General features: G+C 42.6%; 1 protein-coding gene across 1 annotated transcript in view; it reads left to right on the forward strand.

Annotated features, from left to right (window-relative positions):
* LOC137634905 (medium-chain acyl-CoA ligase ACSF2, mitochondrial-like) overlaps window positions 1-21735 on the forward strand; it is a 97982-nt gene that overhangs the window by 47079 nt on the left and 29168 nt on the right. The window contains exons 11-12 of the mRNA XM_068367452.1: window positions 2350-2498; window positions 19478-19619. Of these exons, the coding sequence (XP_068223553.1) occupies window positions 2350-2498; window positions 19478-19619 (291 nt within the window). The remainder of the gene's footprint in view (window positions 1-2349; window positions 2499-19477; window positions 19620-21735) is intronic.

Genomic DNA, 21735 nt, shown 5'->3' on the forward strand with positions numbered 1-21735 from the left:
TTTCAATGGATTCTCTTCCAAGTGCCGGATCTCCAGGTAGACCTCTTCGCGACGGAATCCAACCACAAGCTGAAATGTTATGTGGCCCCCAACCTGGACCCTCGGGCTTACGCCACGGATGCCATGTCTCTCGACTGGAACGCCTGGGAAAGGATTTACCTTTTCCCACCGGTGAACCTACTGATGAAAGTGCTGGACAAACTTCGAACCTTCAAAGGTCAAGTAGCCCTGGTGGCCCCCAATTGGCCCAAGAGCAATTGGTTTCCTCTTTTACTGGAGCTGAATCTCCACCCTCACCAGATTCCCAACCCGACTTTGACCCAGATAGTACAAACGTGCACTGTGTTCGCTTCCTCAAACATTCAGACCACCCTAACTTTATGGACTTCATGAAGTTTGCGGCACACAAAGGGGCTAACATAGACCCCCAGAATACTTTATTTTTAGAATCTGACAAGAGAGACTCCACTCTTCGTCAATATGACTCAGCGGTCAAAAAACTAGCTAAGTTTTTGAAAGATTCTAGTACTGACTTTATGACACTAAACCTAACGGTAACCTTTTTCAGAACCTTGTTTGAGTCGGGCTTAGCAGCCAACACTATTACTACCATCAAGTCTGCCTTGAAGAAGATTTTTCTAATCGGCTTTAATATAGATCTAACAGATTCATTACTAGCTTCGATCCCAAGAGCCTGTGCCAGACTGAGACCATCTTCTCGTCCTAGCCCGATTTCCTGATTTCTCAATGATGTTCTTAAACTAGCGTCAGAAACCGTCAACGATTCATGTGAGTATATCCCTCTACTCAGGAAAACTCTCTTTCTCGTGAGTTTGGCATCTGGCGCCAGGATTTCGGAATTAGCTGCCTTATCAAGGGATCCAGGCCACATAGAGTTCCTTCCGTCAGGAGAGGTCCTCCTCTCCCCAGACAAGGTCTTCTTGGCCAAAAATGAAGACCCTCAGAATAGATGGTCCTCCTGGAAAATCATCCCTCTCCTTCAGGATCCTTCCCTATGCCCGGTTACCACTCTAAAGTCCTTTCTATCAAGGACTTCCTATAAGACCTCGGGACCCTTGTTCATCAGGGAGCGGGGAGGGACTATAACTTTGAAAGGGATCAGACAACAGATCTTGTATTTTATTAAACAGGCCAATCCAGAGTCTTTTCCTCACGTCCACGACATTCGGGCGGTAGCGACCTCAATAAATTTTTTCCATCATATGAACTTTACAGATATCTCTAAATATACCGGATGGAAATCCCCCTCAGTGTTCAAGCGGCACTATCTTAAACAATTAGAGGCCCTTCAACTCGCTACCGTAGCTGCAGGGAGCGTGGTATCCCCCGGACAAATTCCTTCTAACTAATCCCTGAATCCTATATCTTCCACCTTCTTCCTCTTACCTGCCTCACTTACAGTTCCTACCTGAGTTCGGTTTGTTGTATCACACCCATGGGTGTTCCTAGTTCGTAACATTGCCATTTTATTATCATTGTTCAATTTATTCTTCCATACGAACTGTATTTCTTTAGTGTTCAAGTGTATGTAATTTGTTCCAGTGTTTGACCTTAATTGGTTTTGTTTTAAGTTAATGTTCTTTTGTCTTCCCTTCCTGGGATATTATACCTTATCATGCTGATGTTATTAAAGACGTCCGTCTTCTACGTTAACTTTTGATTAAACCACTGTTTGTTATGTTGATTTTTATTCGTTCCCGTATAGTTAAAAAAGTTTGGGTTCGTTTTCTCTGGTACTATTTCACTGCGCGGCACAGGGATTGAGCCCAGAAAAGGGATTTTGACGAAGGAAAAATCTATTTCTGGGCGAGAGACCTGTGCCGCCCAGTGAACCCACCCTATTTGCTCCCCCCCTGTTCAGACCCCAAACTTAAGGGTGCTGTAAGGAGTGATGGGCAAGCGTGGGTTGAGTTAGTAGTACTGGTCTGCGAGGCAGGGGAGGTTGAACGGCACCTCACTATTGGGGGATTTCGAAGAGGAGAAGTCTAAATGGTACGAGACCTCTGGTATTTCGCCCCAGTCTATACCGACACCATTAGGTGAGCGAGCTAGTTCAACCTAGCATTCCTTTACATTTTTTCTCTGGTAATATTAGCAGTTATATTCCTTTGAAATGGTGCTTAAGGAGCATTTCACTGGGCGGCACAGGTCTCTCGCCCAGAAATAGATTTTTCCTTCGTCAAAATCCCTTTTTTGTGTTTTCATCTTTTTAAAGGTTTCATTTGGCAGATGTTCATAGTATTTTCAGCTTTACAAATTATTTTTTTTATTCTATAATACTTAATTAAATGTACCTCCAACAACTGGTAAAGCTTAGTGTTTTCTCAGGTGAAGATAGTTGATGAAGAAGGGCAAGTGACTCCCATTGGTGTAGGTGGAGAGCTTTGTATTCGTGGCTACTGCACATTTTTAGGATATTGGGATGATGCAGACAAGACAAGGGAAATATTACAAGAAGACAGGTGGCTAAAGACAGGGTAGGTTAAAGATGGTTTTCCAATTATCGTTGTGGTAGGAGGTACTGTATACAAGATTCAGCTAATCCCATAAATTGGAAATTTTAGGTTTTACAGTGCAATACGGTATGGTACTTGCCGGGAGGTTTTCATTTTAGTTCACTACATTTTTTCACATTTAATAGCTACAGTATTGATATAGTAGCATCTAAGAAGCTTCTTGCAAAACATTATATCTCAAAGTATGATTGTAAGAAGGTCGAGGATAGTTACTCCTCAACATCCGGATCTCAGCATTGATAATGTTCCTTTTGACTCTGTATGACTTAAAATTTAAGATGTTATTCTCGACAACAAATTTGCTTTTGAGAAACACATTAGGTCTGTCTCTTCTTCAGTTGCACAAATAATTGACTTTTTGAGAGAGACTTTTAAGGTTTTTGATGATCAATGCATTCTGAAGAAATGTTTTAATTCTTTCATTTCATTCTGCCTTGTATTGTTCTCCTGTCTGGTCTTCAGCTGCTGAATCTCATCTTAATTTGTTGGACAACAACTCTCTGTCTATTAGATTTTTCATTTTTGGTCTAGATATTAAGCTCTGTCACCATTGTTCAGTTAGTTTTTTATGCATGTTGCTTAAGGTTTTTCATAACTGTCACCATCCTCTGCATTTAGATCTTCCAGACTACCATTTTGTGCTTAATACTAGGTCTGCAGTTAATTCTAACAATCATGTCTTCTCCATCATAAGGTTCATAAGGTTCAATACTACACAGTATTTTATAAGTTTTATTACAGCTATGACCAGATTGTGGAATGATCTTCCATATTCAGGGAGTTGAATCTTTGAAACTTTAGAAGTTAAAATTTGCAGTGAATATTTTTATGTTGAACAGGCTGACACAAGTATCTCTATAGTTTATATACCAGGTATGACAAATCTATTTTAACATTGTTATTGATCATAGTATATTTCTGGGGCGACCTGTGACGGCCGGTGAAAGAAGTCCTTCTTTACACTTTTCTAATATAAATCTTCCAAATATACTAGAGAAAGATAAAAGCATGGAATGCAGAGGTTACTACCCTCGTGCGATCACCTTGTGGGTGTCGTGTATACAACAGGGGCGTGTGAAAACCACTATTCACAGGCTGTCTTCCATTTAGATAATCCCTTCATCAAAGGGGAGGGCCGTGACAGGCCCTAGAGAACACAGTTGGACCACGCTACCAACACCTACCACGCGCAACCTCTAGGTCATCCTTCTGTTTTGGACTTGCCTGCATAGTCGTATTTTTTTGTGCTCGGTGTTTTTCAAGTGTTTGTCGTTAATTCATCATGACTGACGCTGCTACTTCACCTTAACCAATGTTAAGTACCATAGTTTGTTTTGACATTTTTTTTCAGTACCGGGCATTTGTTCTCTTTCCAGTAATGTGGATTTTAATTTTGGAAGAGGCTTGGCCGTCCTCAGTGACGGCAACCATTTTGGCCTTGTTCGCATTGATAGTTTTTCAAGTTAATATTGCCCATCTGGTACTCTGTCATCTAGGTTATATCACTTACGTTTTATGACCATTATTATTATCATTATTTTATTATTGTTTTTACTATGGTATTTTTTTTTTTTTTTTTTTTTGCTAGCAAGTCCAATTTGGACGAACGAAGAATAACGTTCTTGCCTTTGTTATAGTTTACGTACACGCCTCGGGAAGGTGCTCGTTTTAGACTATATCTTTATATTTATTTGTTACGTTGTCGTTATTCTTCGTTCTTGGTTAATACAATTTTATCATTATTCTTATCATGTTATTGTGTGATTTTGGTTCTTTATAATGTAACCATGAGAGCGTGAGCATGGAGTTCTCGTTTTCTGTTACTACAGTTACGAGTTACCCTTTTTCTCGTTTTCTTTCTTAAGCTCGAGTAAGGAGAGGTGGATTTCCCGTTTTCCGTTTTATACGATCATGAGTTATTCCTGCCTCCTCTTCTTCTCCGGGGTTATGATATTACGTTTGATGGTATTTACGTTTTATTGATGTGGTTACTGTTAATATAGCTAGCATTATTAATAGGTTCCGTTAGTGTATGAGTCATTATTTTGGGATCGCTTTATGCCGCAACCCGTAGCTCCGTTCTCTTCGGAACGTTCACCGCCTTGAGTTATACTCCGCTATAATGGATACTCATTGGGTTGGGAACAAGTCAGATATTTGGAGTGCAACGGTGAAACCCGGCACTCAGACTCCGGCTTCGACCTTATGCACACGAACCTTTTTCATGATTAATCACAATTTCATTATTACGGTCTTTTTCATCGAATCTCTGGCTTCACCGGAGATCACACAGACGTTCAGCATTGAGGTTAACATTATATTACCGATGATGTTCACAATTTCACTATTACAGACCTTTGTCACCGGATCTCTGGTGTCACCGGAAATCACTCAGACGTTCAAAACCGGGGTTAACATTATTTTACCGATGAGGTTTATAGTTACATGTTACGTGGTTACTGGATTTTAGTATATTAATTTGTAGCTCTAGCTAAAAATTATAGAACCATATTAGTCACACATAATTAATGTTATTTTCTATTGATTCATCTGTGGGTACCTCGTGGCGTAATGGTAGCGCACTCGGCTCACCACCGAGAGGTCCCGGGTTCAATTCCTGGACGAGGAGAAACATCCGGGCACGTTTCGTATTGGCCCTCTAGAGGACCTAGAATTTTACCCTCCAGGACTAGAATTCCCATTCAACGGCTTCGTCCGTTTGAAAGAACATGCCTTGGTTAGGTTAGGCAAGGTACCGAAGGAAACGGTAATATTGCCTAAAGAGCAGGCCCAAGCTCTCTGGGCCAGGACGTTGTCGGACTGGGGGTGCACTAATACCAAGCTCACCCCACACAAAGGAGCCTACACCATATTTACAACTGCTTCCGTTATTACCTTACCTATTACGGATAAAGTGGCAGGTCTTACTTTTCAAGCTGTCAAAGAGGGATCTGCCATGCCGGCTCTTAAAGAGACGGACCCCACCTCCATGCTCATCCCGAGTACCTCTACTATCTGGGACGATGCTTCCTCTACTTTCACAGTAGGGAAGTTAGACCCAGACTGCGCCTCTAATCTGTTTTCCGAGAAGCTTCCCAAATTACCGGAAAATCTTCTCAAGACTGAGTTTGAGGCACGGAATAGGTTAGCTAGGTCTCTCCACTCCATTACCTCCGTGGAGTCTCTAGCCTCGCTTTATCCGACTGAGACCTTGTTTCGGGTATTCACGAAGAACCTGTCTCTGTCCTTCCAAATCGACCTACACAAGTTTAGTTCGGCTCGGGTTAGTTGCAGGAAATACGTTCTATCTGAGGCCTCGATCAGACGTGAACCGAACAGGCTGATAGCTTCCCCCTGCTGGGGTAAAACCCTTTTTCCTCAGGAGGAGGTGAACAAGGTTCTACAAGACGCTGTGAGAGCAAACCAAAATTTGCAAATGAGGTGGGGCCTCACTGCCAAAAGGAAGGTCGAAGCCCAAAAGCAAACCTTCTTCATGAAGAAACAGAGATTTACCCCTTACAAGACGAACCGGGGTCACTACCATCAATCGTCTGTTACCCACTCGTCGTCACAGTCTCCCGCTGCTTCGACGACTCTACAACCGAATCCCCCTCAACAGGTGGTCTACCTCACTGCTCCCCCAGGTACACAACCCAACCCTGTTTGGATGCCCTCACCCGCATACAACCCTAGCTATGAACCCTCAGGTTCCTTTCGTGGACACCAGAGAGGTAGCTACAGGGGTAGAGGACAGTTCCGTCAACGAGGCGGACCTAGGACAAGGGGTGCTCGAGGAGGGAAAGGACCTAGATTCACTCCCTCGCAATAATATAGTCCCGGTAGGGGGGAGACTTTACCACTTTCGAGACCATTGGACCTTCAGTCCGTGGGCTCACAGCATAGTCTCCAAAGGTTTGGGGTGGAAATGGTCACAAGGTTCTCCTCCTCCACCAGTGACCTTCTTCCAGAAACCCACTACCATCCTGAGAGAGTACACCACAGAGTTACTCAACAAAAAAGCAATCAAACGGGTTCGATCGCTGAAGTTCCAAGGCCGCCTGTTCACAGTTCCGAAGAAAGGCTCGTCGGCATTGAGAGTGGTCCTGGACTTGTCAAAGCTAAATTCTTACATCCTCTGCGACAAGTTCCGGATGTTGACTATCTCTCAGGTACGGACCTTACTTCCCCGTGGGGCCGTCACCACCTCTATCGATCTTACCGACGCCTATTATCACGTACCAATAGCTCGAAACTTCTCTCCTTACCTAGGTTTCCGTCTAGGCAGGAAAGCCTTTGTGTTCAAAGTCATGCCCTTCGGCCTCAACATTGCGCCCAGGATATTCACGAAACTGGGAGAGACAGTGTTAGAACAACTCAGGAACCAAGGGATACAGATCGTTGCTTATCTGGACGATTGGCTCATTTGGGCTCGGTCAGCCCCGGATTGCAACAGAGCTACGAAGAAAGTACTTCGTTTTCTCGCTAACCTGGGATTTCGGGTCAATCTCCAAAAGTCCCGCCTACTACCATCAGACCACTTCGAATGGTCAGGCATTCAGTGGGACCTTTCAAAGCACAAGCTGTCTCTGCCTTCCAAAAAGGTAAGAGAAATAGCTTCCAAGATCAAGAATTTTCTCAAACACAAACAGGTGTCCAGAAGAGCCTTAGAAAGAATCCTCGGCCTTCTCCAATTCGCTTCAGTAACAGATCGCCTATTGAAAGCCAAACTCAAAGACATCAATCGAGTTTGGAGAACGAGAGCTACAGTACCTTTAGGAGACAAGGTCTCGAAGATCCCCTCTCTTGAAAATGAGGCTACAACCATGGTCCGAACCGAAGAACCTCTCCAAATCGGTTCCTCTTCAATTCCCACCTCCACAAGTGACAATTCATACAGACGCGTCTCTGAGGGGAGGGGGGGTTACTCCGAACATCAGATGTTTCAGGGCTCTTGGTCACCCGCCATGAAACACTTCCATATCAATGTTCTCGAAGCCATGGCAGTGTTCTTGACCCTGAAGAGACACTCTCCTCCGAGGTCGACCCACATCAGAGTAGTGTCAGACAGCACAGCCGTAGTACACTGCATCAACAGAGGAGGATCCAAGTCGCCCAACCTGAATCAGATCCTGGTCACTATCTTCGCCTTGGCAACAGAAAAGAACTGGTTCCTGTCAGCAACTCACCTAGCGGGAGTCCAGAATGTGATAGCGGACTTACTATCCAGGACAAAACCACTGGAATCAGAATGGTCTCTGGACATAATTTCATTCCGGTGGATACTCAGACTGGTTCCGGGCCTCCAGGTAGATCTATTCGCAACTCAGATGAATCACAAACTTCCTTGTTATGTGACACCAAACATGGACCCTCAGGCTTGTGCCATAAACGCATTAACCCTGGATTGGAACCATTGGAGGAAGATTTACCTATTTCCACCAGTGAATCTTCTAATGAAAGTATTGCACAAACTTCCGGGGGGCAGTGGCTTTAGTAGCACCTCACTGGCCAAAGAGCAGTTGGTTTCCTCTCCTCCTCGAGTTGAAACTCCGTCCCTTCCGGATTTCATTCCCCAAACTGACCCAAGTAATCCAAACTCAGACTGTGTCAGATTCCTCAAGGATAGCCAAAACCCTAACTTTGTGGACTTCATGAAGTTTGCAGCTCGTAGCGACGCAAACATTGACCCGGAAAACGTTCTCTTCATCGAAGCAGACAAAAGGGACTCGACAATTCGTCAATATGATTCGGCCGTAAGAAACTAGCAGATTTCCTAAAGAATTCAGACCATTCTCGTATGTCTCCGAATTTAGCAATCTCGTTCTTTAGGTTCCTATTTGACAAGAGCCTGGCAGCTAGCACTATAACCACCATCAAGTCCGCTTTGAAAAAGATCTTCCTTGTTGGGTTTAACATTAACCTGGCGGATTCCTATTTCTCATCTATTCCAAAAGCGTGTGCTAGGCTTCGACCTTCGACTCGGCCACAGGAGGTCTCTTGGTCTCTGAACGATGTCCTCAAACTTGCGTCAGACACGGACAATGAGTCCTGCTCTTATATCACTCTTCTTAGGAAGACTTTATTTCTAACAGCTATGGCCTCAGGTGCTAGAATCTCAGAACTAGTAGCTCTCTCACGTAACCCGGAAAACATAGATTTCCTCCCTTCAGGCGAAGTACTACTTTCTCTAGACAGAGCTTTCCTAGCTAAAAATGAGGACCCACAAAATAGGTGGTCCCCTTGGAAGATTATCTCTCTTCCCCAGGATCCTTCTCTGTGTCCAGTCACTACTCTCAGGGCCTTTTTAGCTAGATCTGCCACCCGCTCGTCTGGCTCCTTATTTATCAGGGAACAAGGGGGTACTATTTCCATTCAAGGTATCAGACAACAAATCCTCTACTTCATTAAACATGCTACCCCGTAATCATTTCCCCATGCTCATGATATACGGTCAGTAGCTACCTCCATCAATTACTTCCAGAACATGGACTTTGATGACCTTAAAAAATATACGGGTTGGAAATCTCCTATGGTTTTCAAACGCCACTATCTAAAGAACATACAGGCCCTTAAATACCCTACGGTTGCAGCGGGGAGTCTTATCTCTCCCCATTAATCTCTGCTTATTCCTTTCTTCCATCTCTTCTCTCCTCCCTCCTACCCGCCACTCACACCACGTCGCCACTCTCCTGGGTGGTTCGTTAGCCCTAAGTTATTTACCATGTTTAATTCCTATGATTTAACTGTTTTGTATTTACCATTCCTTTAATGTTTAGATATGCTTAGACATGTAAGATTGATGCCTTTTGCGTCTGGACACTCAGATGATTCCTTGTCTTCATATTTATTTAGCCTTACGTCCCCTATGTCCTTTGGCTAGTTTGTAATTTTATGTTTACTTACAGTATTATATTATATTATTGTCTTACATGGTGTTTGTATTCTCCTCATTATGTTATTATTGTATTGGGCTTGGAAGGCATTCTCTGGTACATTTTCACCGGCCGTCACAGGTCGCCCCAGAAAAGGGATTTTGACGAAGGAAAAATCTATTTCTGGGAAGAGACCTGTGACGCCCGGTGAAACCCTTCCCGGTTATTTTGTATGGACCCACCCTTTTTTCCTTGCCAAGTCATATGTTCTTGCAGAAGGATGACCTAGAGGGCGCGCGTGGTAGGTGTCGGTGGCGTGGTCCAACTGTGTTCTCTAGGGCCTGTCACGGCCCTCCCCTTTGATGAAGGGATTATCCAAATGGAAGACAGCCTGTGAATAGTGGTTTTCACACGCCCCTGTTGTATACACGACACCCACAAGGTGATCGCGCGAGGGTAGTAACCTCTGCATTCCATGCTTTTATCTTTCTCTAGTATATTTGGAAGATTTATATTAGAAAAGTGTAAAGAAGGACTTCTTTCACCGGGCGTCACAGGTCTCTTCTCAGAAATAGATTTTTCCTTCGTCAAAATCCCTTTTTTTTTTATTAATTATTCATTAATTCTCTTGTAGGTTATGTATTTATTCCCTCTCCTCACTGGACTAAATTTTCATGTTGAAACCCTTGGGCTTATAGCATCCTACTTTTCCAGCCAGGATTGTAGCTTGGCTAACAACAACAGTTCCACGATTGTTCAGTACCATTGTCAGAGATTGAATGGGCAGTTTGAAAAAAAGACCTCATATGCATTGATACTGTGACAGATGAGGGTAGAGATGCATAGGCCTATGCAAACTTAACCCATGAAGTGCTAGGGAAATGCCCCTAAAGGACGACGACCCTCATCATGAGTTTCGTGATTTTATCATAAAACTAATGTTTTCTCATTTATTACAAACAAAATTACCCAGTATTTTTATATCAAAGGAATGTCCTTGACATGAAGGTTAATAACCAATAATTAAATCTTAAATTAGTGTAAAGAATATATTTAAAAAAATTGTTAGAAATTAAAAATAATAAACACCGAAAGAACTTTTTCAATTTTGATGGCTTGATAAAATAGTATTTGGTGCATTTTTATTATTTTCATGTCAGAATGTCGGCAAATTTAGTGAACAATCATATGAAAATTTAAAATTAATATAAAAGAAATAATTGTGTGTTGAATGGATGTGTCTATGTGTATTTGTAAGTGTGTATTTGCATACGTACACTCCGGCCAAAACTCTTATTACCTACTATCATTAAATACTTTATGAAACAAGAAAAAAGACATAACCATATGTAAAATATATATAGAAACTGTTCATATTTGTAAACAACATATATAATGACTTCAATTTTGTCTCATACATCCTTTTCAGATCCCTTTTCAGGCAAATTCCTCTGTACCCATAACTTTTACCGATTGCATTTGGAAAATTGCCCCTTTCACCATTTGATATGTCACAATCACTGTCATTGTCAGTGTCAAAGTCACAAGTAAATGATAAAGAATCATTATTATCTTCATGAAAGGCCATTCTAATGAATAGAAACGGAAAATATTGATAAAATGTGTCGGAAATGAAAAACATTCTTACCACTAACGTATAAACATAAGTCAATAGCTCCGCCCATCCCCTGAAGTTGATGTTACCTTTTCCCTTTTATTGTATATGAAACAATGTAATAGCTGGCAAATTTCCTTCGGTTGCAAGCTGATTTGTTAAAGAATGTATCTACATTTAGCTAATCCCAGGAGGTCCGAGAAAGAATCCCGCAAAATTTGAAAATAGAGCATTGATAATATCGACAAAGTCCTTTGACAGCTCATAATGCATTGATAGAATTGATGCGTAGTACGATTTGGATTAAGGTGCCATGTCGGATAGCTCATCATGATTAATCTCTCTGTAGAAGCAGTTGTCTTGAAGGGTGTCTATAGAGAATGCTATGGGCAATTTTGTCTGTCTAGGGTAATATATCTGCAAACAAAACCAAACTGTTTATATACAATGGAAAAAAAGTGGCCTGTGTTGTACAATAAATTTCCTAATTAAAACAGACTTGAAATCAAACTAAGATCTGTAAATAGAAAAGGTATCAATTCTAATGTTTAACTTACATTCAAGATCAGTAAATAATTCTTCTGAAAACATGATGCATAAGGAAATAGAAGCCATTAAACATGTCATACAGACATCAAAGATTGTGCTGTGGAAATCTACTTATTGTGACATCACAAGCATGGAATATTGATCGATAGGATAATAAAACGGGAGAGGAGAGGGGAACCTCAAATAAATCGTGCAGGGGATAAATAGGAATTGGAAAATGGAAGAGGGGTTAACTAAAATAGACCATGCAAAGGATAAATAAAAATAGAATAGATGAATACAGATAAAGCATGAAGATAGGCAGTTCTTATTTTAAACTTTTCACAACTATCAATAATTATCACTCAGCATATGAATTGGTTTTATCAAGTTTTAAACTAAAAATAGGACGAGTAAGAATATCATTGATTTTGTAAGACTTGTATTTTTACAACATACAGGTACTTACAATCTACTGTACTTGAGATACAAATTAAACTTATCAAGTGGTATCCCTCATATATTGGTCTACCAATTTTAAGCCAAATTTTTGGAGTAACTGCTCTCTGACAAATGTCATTGGAAAAAGTAGTTGATAAACCATGCCATAAGTGTCATAGAAACTAATACTGTACTGCCAGTTTTGTTTGTTAGCTTATGTTTTAGTACAACAGTTTGAATAGTGAAACTTAGATTGCAAATCATTAGATCACTTTTATGATTCCTTTGAAAAGACCACCACTTGAAATCACCCAAATGATAAGATTTTAGTAGCATCCACATATTAAATAGAAGCTCAGGGTTGACAATTCTAACTAGATTTTAAGGTAACTCGTAAGTAGTGGAGGCAGGGAACAGAAAAATGACCATACAGTATTATGCTATACTTATGATCAGCACCCAAGGTCCTCTTCATTCAAGTTAGGGCCAGAGAGGGGCAATCAATGCTGCAGATGAATCCGCAGGTAGATTTAAAGGCACTAAGGGCATTGAACTTGTAGATGCAACTAGAAAATATTGGGCCTCAGCGGGGCTCGAACTACCATCTAACAGATAGCATGATGGGGCCTTTTACAATAGCCAATGACTGTATCTTTATTCAATGTGCTCTTTCATTTGGTTTATATGAATATTTCAGTACAATCAAATGACATCAGCATTGTACATGATAATGTTTGTTGTAATTTATAACTAATTTTCACATATTCTAAGTAGGCTACCAAGCTAATGGAAACCACACATCTTTACTTATATGAGAAAGATTTCTACACATTTTTTTTAGTTCTTTTTTTTTTGGATCCCTGTAAAAAGTAGAAATTCCTTAATATTGGCACACAGTATCTCTCTTGTCCCTTGACTACATTTAGATCCAACCCGAGTACAATAGGCTGCAGCATGACTTATGTTATTAAGAATAAACAATAATTTTCAATATTAAACTTAGCCGGTGATCATATAGCTGTCAGCTCTGCTGCCCGACAGAAAAACCTAAGGACAAAATACGCCAGCGATCGCTATACAGGTGGGGGTGTACATCAACTGCGCCATCTGTCGAGCAGGTACTCAAGTACTCCATGTCAACACAGAACCAATTTTCTTTCTGTCGTGCCACTGGCAAGACCTACTAAATACGCTGTTACTAACTGGATTTGTTTTCACAACTATTTGGTGAAGTACACTATTCCAGTTTTGAGCTTTCGCTATGCAGCGGTTTTATCTTCATCTCAAAACTTGAACTCGTTTTGGATAGATTTAATTATGGTGACAAAGAGAGTATGGACTCTCTTTCACTTTTAAATGGCCGACCCTTCCCTTAGACGGAAGTGTGTTTAGGTTTTTAGTAATTTTGCTTAACACGTTATAGATCTATATATTTTATATCTCTCCGCCTTTATTAGGCCTCTTCGATTAACTTTCCATTTATTATAAACATATAAAAATAAATTTTTATGTTTTGTTTATATGCGACCTTTCCTGATAGTAGGCGGTCCTAACTTGGAACCGAAGTTAATCAACGTTGAGCCCGTTATATCGTATTTAGCCTTTAAAGAATTTAAAAATTTTTAAATTTTAATGTTTTATGAAAGAATTTCTTTGATAGTCTCGTACTGTTTTCAAAGATGAACTAACGTTTAGTTTTTTAGACTACGCAGTTGTTGACGTTCAGGACGTTCAACATGCGCTCTATCGTTACGATAGAGAGAGAGTGTATCACGGTTTCACTTTGCAGTAAGAGTAAACCGTTTCTGACGTTTCGTTCATTCTTTCTTAGCTTAAATGGTTTAAATTCTAAATTAAAGGAACTTTTTATTTGGAAAACCTTTCAGTTTTTTCCTTTAGCCAAATAACATGTTTTGACGATATATATTTGGGCTCTTCTCTCAGGTGCGAAATCAAGAGAGAAAGAGAGAGAGAGATAGAGACGGAGGGAGAGAGAGGAGAAAAAACGTTCCGTTCAAGCGGGTAACGTTGTTCTCGTGTTACTCTCCTCCCTAGTCGCTGTACGGGGAAGAAGGTAAAACGTTTCTAGGGTTTTATTCTTGTCCCCAGGCTATGTGCGGTGAGAGATTGTAAACGTAGTTTATTTGAACTAGTGTTTAGTCTCTTTCCCAGCCACTGAATTCTTTATCTTTATATATGTTTTCTGTTGCATTATACGACTGTTTTCGCAATTACTACCTTTTAATGAAGGGTAGGATTGCGTGTTTCAGGTAGAAATCAGTAAAAGTTTCGATTTCAGTGAAATAAGTGCAAAACAGAAAATCGAAGTGATAAAGTGATATGCGCAAAGTGTTACAGTGTTGCGTCCGAGGGTTCGTCTGTTCGTGCCTGTCGTTCACCTAGTCCGGGACCTCTTGCAAGCTCCCAAGCCCAGGGGAGAAGTAATGTCGAACGACTTATGGGTTCGTCAGGCCTTGATCAACGAACAGACGTTTTCCCTCCGTGGTTTCGGGCGTATCTACCCAAGATCGCCCCACCCACACAAAGACGAGAGAGCCCATTTACTTCTCGTCTGCGGAAGAGGTTTCTCGTAAGAAACCTTGGACCAAGGTCTCGCAGCTTATTAAGCGCAAGTCGGTCCCTTCCGCGCAAGTCCAACGGCCCAGGTGTAGCCACTGGGTCAGTTCGGACTCGCTGCAGTCTTCCGATGACTGCACACCTCCTAAGAGAGGCAAAGCGGTACCGCAACAGGCAGTAACACCGTCTGTTGCCGCACCTGCTGCTGTAGACCCTAAGTGGTCTTTGCTACAGTCTATGCAGACACAGTTAGCATCTTTTATGCAGGAGTATCGTGCGGAGAAGGTTGACGCTGCACCCGTTAGCGTACAACCAACCACGGTTGTGCGTACAGTAGACGCTGACGCTACCTGCTCCCGCACTCCGCCTGTGAGAGTTCCACCACCCATGCGCAGTGTACCCTGCCAGCCGCATGTTGACGTTCACAGACGCACGCTACCCTCCGTTGACGTTCGCGAGTTACCACAACAACAGGAGGGTGGAGTTAAGTTGCTTTGTTTTGACGCTGTGCTTCAACCTCCGCAACCCACTGTGGTTACCGCTACTCGCCCGCAGCAGACTAGTCAGTCAGGAGTAGAGGCTTCCCCACACAGCTATGGTTGTGGCCAGCTCACAGACTGTCAAGCAGTTACATGACGTTGCCTTCTGATCTGCTACTAATGCACCAGTGCTGTATGTCCTCACGCACCTGTTGTGGTTGACAGTTCAGTTTTTGACAGTTCACAGACTGTCAAGCAGTTACATAACGTTGCCTTCTGGTCTGCTGCTAATGCACCAGTGAGACCCTCACTGAGATAACCTAGCTTTTCTCGGACAAGGTTCCTGTAGATGAGAAAGTGCTGTTCTCCCTCCTACTGATATTCCTTTGAGGACTCTGTCATTTGGAGAGGAGCCTTAAGCTGCTTAGCCTCCTATGGACTTTAATTAAATCATGATGATTTTTTAAGGATCTTCGTCCGGATCTTGTAACTGCTGCTCCTCGTTCGCCTAACGTCAGAACTTACACTAGGCCTAGCTACTTCGAAGCCGTTGTTGTTAAGCTAGTGCTCTCTCGCTCTCCTAGAGAGCGTTACGTTGGCTAGGCGACTGGTTTTTGCACCAGGAGGAGTTTTAGGGATACAGCCTTTGATTTCCCTTCTTTTAAACTGGCTTATAGAGCGAGAGTCTGATAGGACACGAGAGAAGTTCTCGGCTTGGGAGTTCATGCCTCTGCCCAGGTAGACTTCTCAATTCTGGTAGACTCGCCCTGGCGCCTAGCCAGGAGACGCTCCAAGTTGTTTACAGGTCAACTTCTCAACTTTTGTCGAGCCTTTGAAGTTTTGCTGTACTATTATGTCACACATAACAAGGCTTCCAGGGATGGTAAATGGTTCCGCCTCAGTCGCTAACCCCGTCTGTTGCCACACCTGCTCCCGTAGACCCTAAATGGGCTTTGCTGCAAGACATGCAGTCCAAGCTTGTGTCCTTGATAGAGAACTTAAATACGGAGAAGAACCTTCTGGCCAACAACCTTCCAACCGGTTGGTTGTGCGCCCTGTTGACGCTGAGGTATCCTACTCGCGTCTGCCAGTTGAGGTGGTTCCTCCACCGATGCGACCCAGTGTGGGTTGCCAGTCGCACGTTGACGTTAAGCGACGCTCGGAGGTGGTTGTTGACGTTCAGTGTGTCACTAGGAAGACGTTCAACAACCAGCAGAGGTGACTTGTTGTGACGCAGTGCGTCAACCTCAGCAACCCGGTAGGGTGTTGACTGCACAACCCAGACAGTCTAGACAGTTTCGGGTTGACGCTGTACTTCCTCGCGCACCCATGGTTGTTGACAGTTCACAGACTGTGCAGCAGTACCATGATTTTGCGTCCGGCTCCGTCACGCATCCACCAGTGCGACCGGATTCAGCGAGTCAGACGTTGCCGTTTCCTCATCAGTTTCGGATGAGGAACCCTCTGATGAGGACGTTGCTGAACAAGACGATCAACCCCCAGCCCTGCTATCCATCCAGAAGATGCTGAAGAAGGAACGCTGCCCAGTCAGGCTGTGGATGAGTCTGGTAGGGACACTGTCATCCGTGGATCAATTTGTGTCACTAGGAAGACTACACCTCCGTCCTCTTCTATACCATCTAGCTTTTCACTGGAAAAAGGACAAGACGCTAGAAGCGGTCTCGATCCCGGTTTCCGGAAAGATAAAGTCTGGTCTGACTTGGTGAAAGGACTATATCAACCTTAGAGAGGGTCTTCCCCTGACTGTTCAGACTCCCAACCACGTTCTCTTCTCGGACGCATCGGACGTAGGCTGGGGTGCGACATTAGACGGTAGGGAATGCTCGGGATTATGGAACTCGAGTCAAAGGACAATGCATTTCAACTGCAAGAAGCTACTGGCAGTACGTCTGACCTGGAAAAGCTTCAGGTCTCTCCTTCAAGGCAAAGTGGTGGAGGTGAACTCGGACAACACCACGGCTTTGGCGTACATCTCCAAGCAAGGAGGGACCTACTCTCTGACATGGTACGAGATCGCAAGGGACCTCCTCACCTGGTCAAAAGGTCTAGACATTTCACTAGTAACGAGGTTCATCCAAGGCAACTTGAATGTCATGGCAGATTGTCTCAGTCGGAAGGGACAAATAATTCCAACAGAATGGACCCTCCACAAGGATGTATGCAAGAGACTTTGGGCCACCTGGGGCCAGCCAACCATAGATCTCTTCGCAACCTCGATGACCAAGAGGCTCCCAATATTTTGCTCACCAATCCCGGATCCAGCAGCAGTTCATATAGATGCCATTCTACTAGATTGGTCACATCTAGATCTATATGCATTCCCTCCGTTCAAGATTGTCAACAAGGTACTGCAGAAGTTCGCCTCTCACGAAGGGACAAGGTTGACGCTAGTTGCTTCCCTCTGGCCCGCGAGAGAATGGCTCACCGAGGTACTTCGATGGCTAGTAGACGTTCCCAGAACACTTCCCCTAAGGGTGGACCTTCTACGTCAGCCACGCGTAAAGAAGGTTCACCAAGGCCTCCACGCTCTTCGTCTGACTGCCTTCAGACTATCGAAAGACTCTCGAGAGCTAGAGGCTTTTCGAAGGAGGCAACCAGAGCGATTGCTAGAGCAAGGAGAACATCCACCCTTAGAGTCTACCAATCGAAGTGGGAAATCTTCCGAAACTGGTGCAAGTCAGTATCCGTATCCTCGACCAGTACCTCTGTAACTCAAATAGCTGACTTTCTCTTATATCTGAGGAAAGAACGATCTCTTTCAGCTCCCACTATCAAGGGTTACAGAAGCATGTTGGCATCAGTCTTCCGTCACAGAGGCTTAGATCTTTCCAACAATAAAGATCTACAGGACCTCCTTAAGTCTTTTGAGACCACGAAGGAGCGTCGTTTGGTTACACCTGGTTGGAATTTAGACGTGGTACTAAGATTCCTTATGTCAGACAGGTTCGAACCGCTACAATCAGCCTCCCTGAAAGATCTCACCTTTAAGACTCTTTTCCTGATATGCTTAGCCATAGCTAAAAGAGTCAGTGAGATTCATGCCTTCAGCAAGAACATCGGATTCTCATCCGAAACGGCTACATGTTCTACAACTTGGTTTTCTAGCCAAACACGAGCTGCCTTCTCGGCCTTGACCAATATCGTTCGATATTCCAAACTTATCGTATGGTTGGAAATGAACTAGAAAGAGTCTTATGTCCTGTAAGAGCTCTTAAGTTCTATTTAAAAACCTTTACGAGGCCCGTCTGAAGCTTTATGGTGTTCAGTTAAGAATCCATCTTTGCCTATGTCAAAGAATGCTTTATCCTATTTTATCAGACTGTTAATACGAGAAGCTCATTCCCATCTGAATGAGGAAGACCAAGCTTTGCTGAAGGTAAGGACACACGAAGTTAGAGCTGTCGCAACTCCCGTGGCCTTTAAACAAAATAGATCTCTGCAAAGTATATTCGACGCAACCTATTGGAAAAGCAAATCAGTGTTCGCGTCTTTTTATCTTAAGAATGTCCAGTCTCTTTACGAGAACTGCTACACTCTGGGACCATTCGTAGCAACGAGTGCAGTAGTGGGTGAGGGCTCAACCACTACAATTCCCTAATTCCATAACCTTTTTTAATCTTTCTCTTGAAATGTTTTATTATTGTTTTTGGGTTGTCCGGAAGGCTAAGAAGCCTTTCGCATCCTACTTGATTTGGCGGGTGGTCAAAGTCATTTCTTGAGAAGCGCCTAGATTAGAGGTTTTGATGAGGTCCTTTAGTATGGGTTGCAACCCTTCATACTTCAGCTCCTAGGAGTCGCTCAGCATCCTATGAGGATCGCGAGGCTCAGTAAGGAAGACGTACTTAAAAAGGCAGAGTAATTGTTCAAGTCGACTTCCTTACCAGGTACTTATTTATTTTATGTTTGTTATATTGAATAACTGCTAAAATGAAATACAAAATACTTAGCTCATAATAATGTCAACATGTAATGCTGGTCTCTACCCACCCCCCTGGGTGTGAATCAGCTATATGATCACCGGCTAAGTTTAATATTGAAAAATGTTATTTTCATTAGTAAAATAAATTTTTGAATATACTTACCCGGTGATCATAGATTAAAGGACCCTCCCTTCCTCCCCAATAGAGACCCAGTGGGCCGAGGAGAAAATTGGTTCTGTGTTGACATGGAGTACTTGAGTACCTGCTCGACAGATGGCGCAGTTGATGTACACCCCCACCTGTATAGCGATCGCTGGCGTATTTTGTCCTTAGGTTTTTCTGTCGGGCAGCAGAGCTGACAGCTATATGATCACCGGGTAAGTATATTCAAAAATTTATTTTACTAATGAAAATAACATTTTACCAGAGAAATTTCCAAATAAAGATTGCTTAAGAATATTGTCTTTCAAAGGAATTCCTTTTACAGAGATTTGGCCATTCTGCAGCCAGATGGATATGGGAGAATCATTGGCAGAATCAAAGACATGATTATTCGAGGTGGAGAGAACTTATTTCCAGCAGAAATTGAAAACTTCCTGATGGGACACCCAGAAGTCTTAGAGGCACAGGTTTGTTATGAAAGTATGAATTTTTGCCATGCACTGGTGTTTTAACAACAAATAAGGGCCACAAATGTAGATTATTAATTTACTTTACTATCTTATTATTTTTCTGTTCAGTTCATCTTTGGAATCTGCAACTATCATTGTTATGAATGTCATGAATACTTTTATAAACAAAAAGTTTCTCTTTTTCAATCATAAATGTAATTTATTTGGGTTCTTACACAAATACAAACCATCGACCTTTCATAGGAGTATGGCAGCAAAGCTAGAAACGGCTATTTAAACTTTTAACGAGGTTCTTGTAGTTTCTAGCAAGTGGAAGGTAAAGCAACCTTTTCTTTGACTTTGGCTACAGTTCAGTGCACACGTATTGCTTTGCTGGCTGTTTTAATCTTTCACTTGAATAAATGTGGTGTCAAATAGTCTTATTTGAGGGATATTAATGGAAAAAACCAAAGATATACATTGTTTTTTGAAAAATTTAGATTTGAGACTGTTTGCTGGGCTACTTGCCGTTATCCTACGCACTTGTTCTTGTCAGATGGCATGTCTGTTGCAGTTCTATCCCTTGCAATTTTGGCCTTACAATGATGACAGGTTCAAATTTATCATTACAACGATGACGGCAACAAACACCCAAGGAATTTGGTCTTCCTTAGACATCTCTGGTACAACATCAGAATAAAGAGTTCTGCTGCTGTAGAGTGTAAAGGGGAGAGGTGTCTTTTCTTCTTTCCCCCAGTGTCCTCTTGAACCAAGAAAGTTGCTAGGGATGTATCACTTGTTTGTGCTCTCACCAAAAGTTCCAGTGTTCTTTTCATTGAAGGGAGTGTTGTCATCAGCCTTCAAAACCCAGTATAAGACAAAGTTCAAGTTCTAACTTCTCCTCTGCTTCATCTATGTTAGAGTCCTCATTATAACTTACAAGTACAATAGAAGATGTCATCAAAGAAGTTCAGGAAGTCTGATAGATTGGAGTTGTACACACATGATTCCTGGCGTTTCTCTCCCTATGGAAGACTGCAGTATTAAGAACATTCTGCTCAGGGAAGATATCCTAGTACCATCGTTAGGTGAGATCGCACGTAATGAGAATGTACCAGGCTCAGAATAGATGCAGCGGCACATGTTACAGGTGCTCTCGTACCCACTACCTGTGCCCAATTCTTTACAGGAATGAATAGGCATTCTGCTGGTAGGAAGAAAGGACTCCGCTCTTCTCTTCCCTTCCTGTACAATCAGCTGTACTTTCTCTCCTTCAGGAGAGTGAGAAGCGGTGCATGCCGAGAACTATCCCTCATTGGGAAGTACTTAGTATTGGCACAATTTGCTTTACCTGCCTGTGTGCTATCTTATATCAGGTCTGGTTTGGACCAAAACTATCCCTCTGAGAAGAAGTATTGACGCTTCATGCTCCACCTCGCACCTGCATGCTCACAGTCAGCTGGGATGAGGGGTGCAGTACTTCTTCCACCATCCTAGAAGATTGACCAATCTCTCTAGAGAGAAACAGTGTTCCAAATAGGACCCCATTTTGAGAAAAAGTATTGGTATGTACTGCTCTTGCTCTCTGTACTTTGTATTCTACTGAGAGGAATATGTGCTGAAAATTATCCCACGGTGAAAATAAATTTTAGCGCACACAACTCTTGTACTAAATGCAGTGTCCTTGACTTTACCTGCAGATTTGTTACTTCTGGCGAAGAAGAGGAAGTCGTTGAAGTCCAAGTAGACCAATCAGCCAGACATTTAGGATTCTGACTGATTTCTCTCAGCATACACGTGGGAGGGATACTGTGTACCGAGAACATAATCAACTTGTTGAAGAGATCCTAGTACATTCTCACCTTGTATGCGAGGTGATATGTTACATATCGGGAATGTTTTTATCCCTGAAAGTACATCTCATATTGGGGTATAGGACGTTAGTGTTCCTGCAGCCAGCGACTGATCGTGAAATACTGAAAATACACACCTTAATTCAGAGAGGATTCTGTGCTTTTTAACCTATTACATTTCGATTCTTGTTCTTGTTTGAACAGACTGACAAAACTCAGTTTTTAACCAGCCTTTCAATATCATGATCAATGATAGGGTACCAGATAAGAGAGTGCAGCAA

This window comes from Palaemon carinicauda, chromosome 45, assembly GCF_036898095.1.
Source record: "Palaemon carinicauda isolate YSFRI2023 chromosome 45, ASM3689809v2, whole genome shotgun sequence".
NCBI classification, from domain to species: domain Eukaryota; kingdom Metazoa; phylum Arthropoda; class Malacostraca; order Decapoda; family Palaemonidae; genus Palaemon; species Palaemon carinicauda.